Raw genomic sequence first — 1776 nt, forward strand, 5'->3', positions numbered from 1 at the left:
TCCTGGGCCCCTTTCCCCTGGAACCGTCCCTCAACACCCTCCTGGGGCGATGGGGACCGTGCAGGAGGGTTGGGGCTGTCTTGGCTTCATCAGCACCATTAACACCCCATCCTGTGCCTCTCCCCTGCCAGGCAGCGAGAAGGGGTGCAAAGGTGGGTACCAGGCGATGCCCGCACCCTGCCGGGGGCCCCCCAAAGCCCTGGGGGAACTGGGGTGTCCAATGGGAGCCCCCCTGGGCAGCCTACACGGGGTACCGAGCAAGAAGCGGAGGAACAGGACAACCTTCAGCACGTTCCAGCTGGAGGAGCTGGAGAAGGTTTTCCAGAAGACGCATTATCCCGACGTCTACGCCCGGGAGCAGTTGGCGCTACAGACGGACCTGACCGAAGCCAGGGTGCAGGTACTGGCTCCCAGAGGGAGGAGCATGGATGTTTTCCCTGCTAGAAGGTGGTTTTCCCAGGAGAATGATGCTAAATCCCAGCCCAGGCGCTGGCTTCACCCACCGGTGCCAGTTGCCTCTCTCAGCTCTCTCCCCTTGTCCCCTTCTCTGCAGCACCCGAGGGGTTGGAATCTGGCCCGCCAGCATTCCCTAATGGGATCCCAGCCTGTGCATCCATCAATCCCCAACCCCTTTCCCACCTCAACCCCCAGTTCAGCTCCCTCCAGCCCAGGGACGGGGCTGCTCAGCACATCCCAGGATGCGGGGCAGGATGAGGACCTCCCTCACCCCCCTGGCGCCAGGCCACGGAGCTACTTCCAGAGGCATCTCCATCTGGTTTGAGGCTCCCAGTGGGAAGAGGCGGCTGGAGGGGGCACCCGGCAGGGAGAAAAGGGAAGGCAGGCGGGACACGAAGCAAGCAGGGAGCACCCATGGGGTGCTGGGTGCTGCCCTCCCCCTGGGGCAGGGGCTGGGGACAAGGCACCCACTCCAAGCCCTGATTTGGGGTGGATTTAGATGCAATTACCTATAACCCTGGGGTGAGCATCCTGGTCCTGCATCCCACATCCCAGTCCTGCATCCAGCACCGGTCCCCAGCCCCATCCAGCAGCACAGGGGGGACATGCAGGTGGGTCAAAGTGACCACACAGGGCTCCAAGAGCCTCATTCTGCATCAAAACCTGGGGTAAACAGCATCCAGAAGGACAAAAAGAAGAGAAAAGGAGCATCCACGGAGCAGGAGCACTGGTTTTCCAAGAGGGATAAGAGGTATTATCCATATATTATACGGATATAGCCATATATTATAAGGTCACATACATATATGTAGCTATATATTATATGGCTGGTGAGCTGAAGCAGGGCTGTGCACAAGGGCGGCTTCCTCCACTCACTTCCAGTGTACCAGGATGCTGGGATATGGCATTAGGGCTCTTTTCCTGCCGGGAAGATGAGCATGGACCAGGGCAGGGGCTGCCCCATCTCCCCCCGGAGGTGTCTCAGCTCAGCCCCCTCCTCCATCCCCCAGGTCTGGTTCCAGAACCGAAGAGCCAAGTGGCGGAAACGGGAACGTTATGGGAAAATCCAGGAGGTGAGAGCTGGCACCAGGGCTGCTTCTTCCCCCCCCCATCACCCGTCCCGGGCAGGGATCCCATCCCATCGCTCCCTGTGGGATGCATCCCACCACCCGTGTTTGCCCCTTCTCTCCACGTGGCTCCAGCCATCCTTGGCAAAAACACATGGTCCCGGATGGAAAAGGGGGGGAATTAAAGCAGCATCACATTTTGCCACATTCAGGACGATGCTGCTTTACGTCCCCCTCCATTTCCCATGGGAAA

At 59.7% G+C, this 1776-nt stretch overlaps 1 protein-coding gene across 1 annotated transcript; it reads left to right on the forward strand.

Annotated features, from left to right (window-relative positions):
- Nucleotides 1-131: 131 nt before the first annotated feature.
- LOC104402857 (homeobox protein aristaless-like 3) lies at nt 132-1529 on the forward strand (the record flags this gene model as incomplete). Its single annotated transcript, XM_010010841.1, has 2 exons — nt 132-400; nt 1467-1529. Coding segments are annotated over 2 exons (332 nt in total), but the record flags the coding sequence as incomplete, so codon positions are not given.
- Between the last annotated feature and the right edge of the window lie 247 nt (nt 1530-1776).

Source organism: Nestor notabilis, unplaced genomic scaffold (assembly GCF_000696875.1).
Source record: "Nestor notabilis isolate BGI_N333 unplaced genomic scaffold, ASM69687v1 scaffold17753, whole genome shotgun sequence".
Lineage (NCBI taxonomy): Eukaryota > Metazoa > Chordata > Aves > Psittaciformes > Psittacidae > Nestor > Nestor notabilis.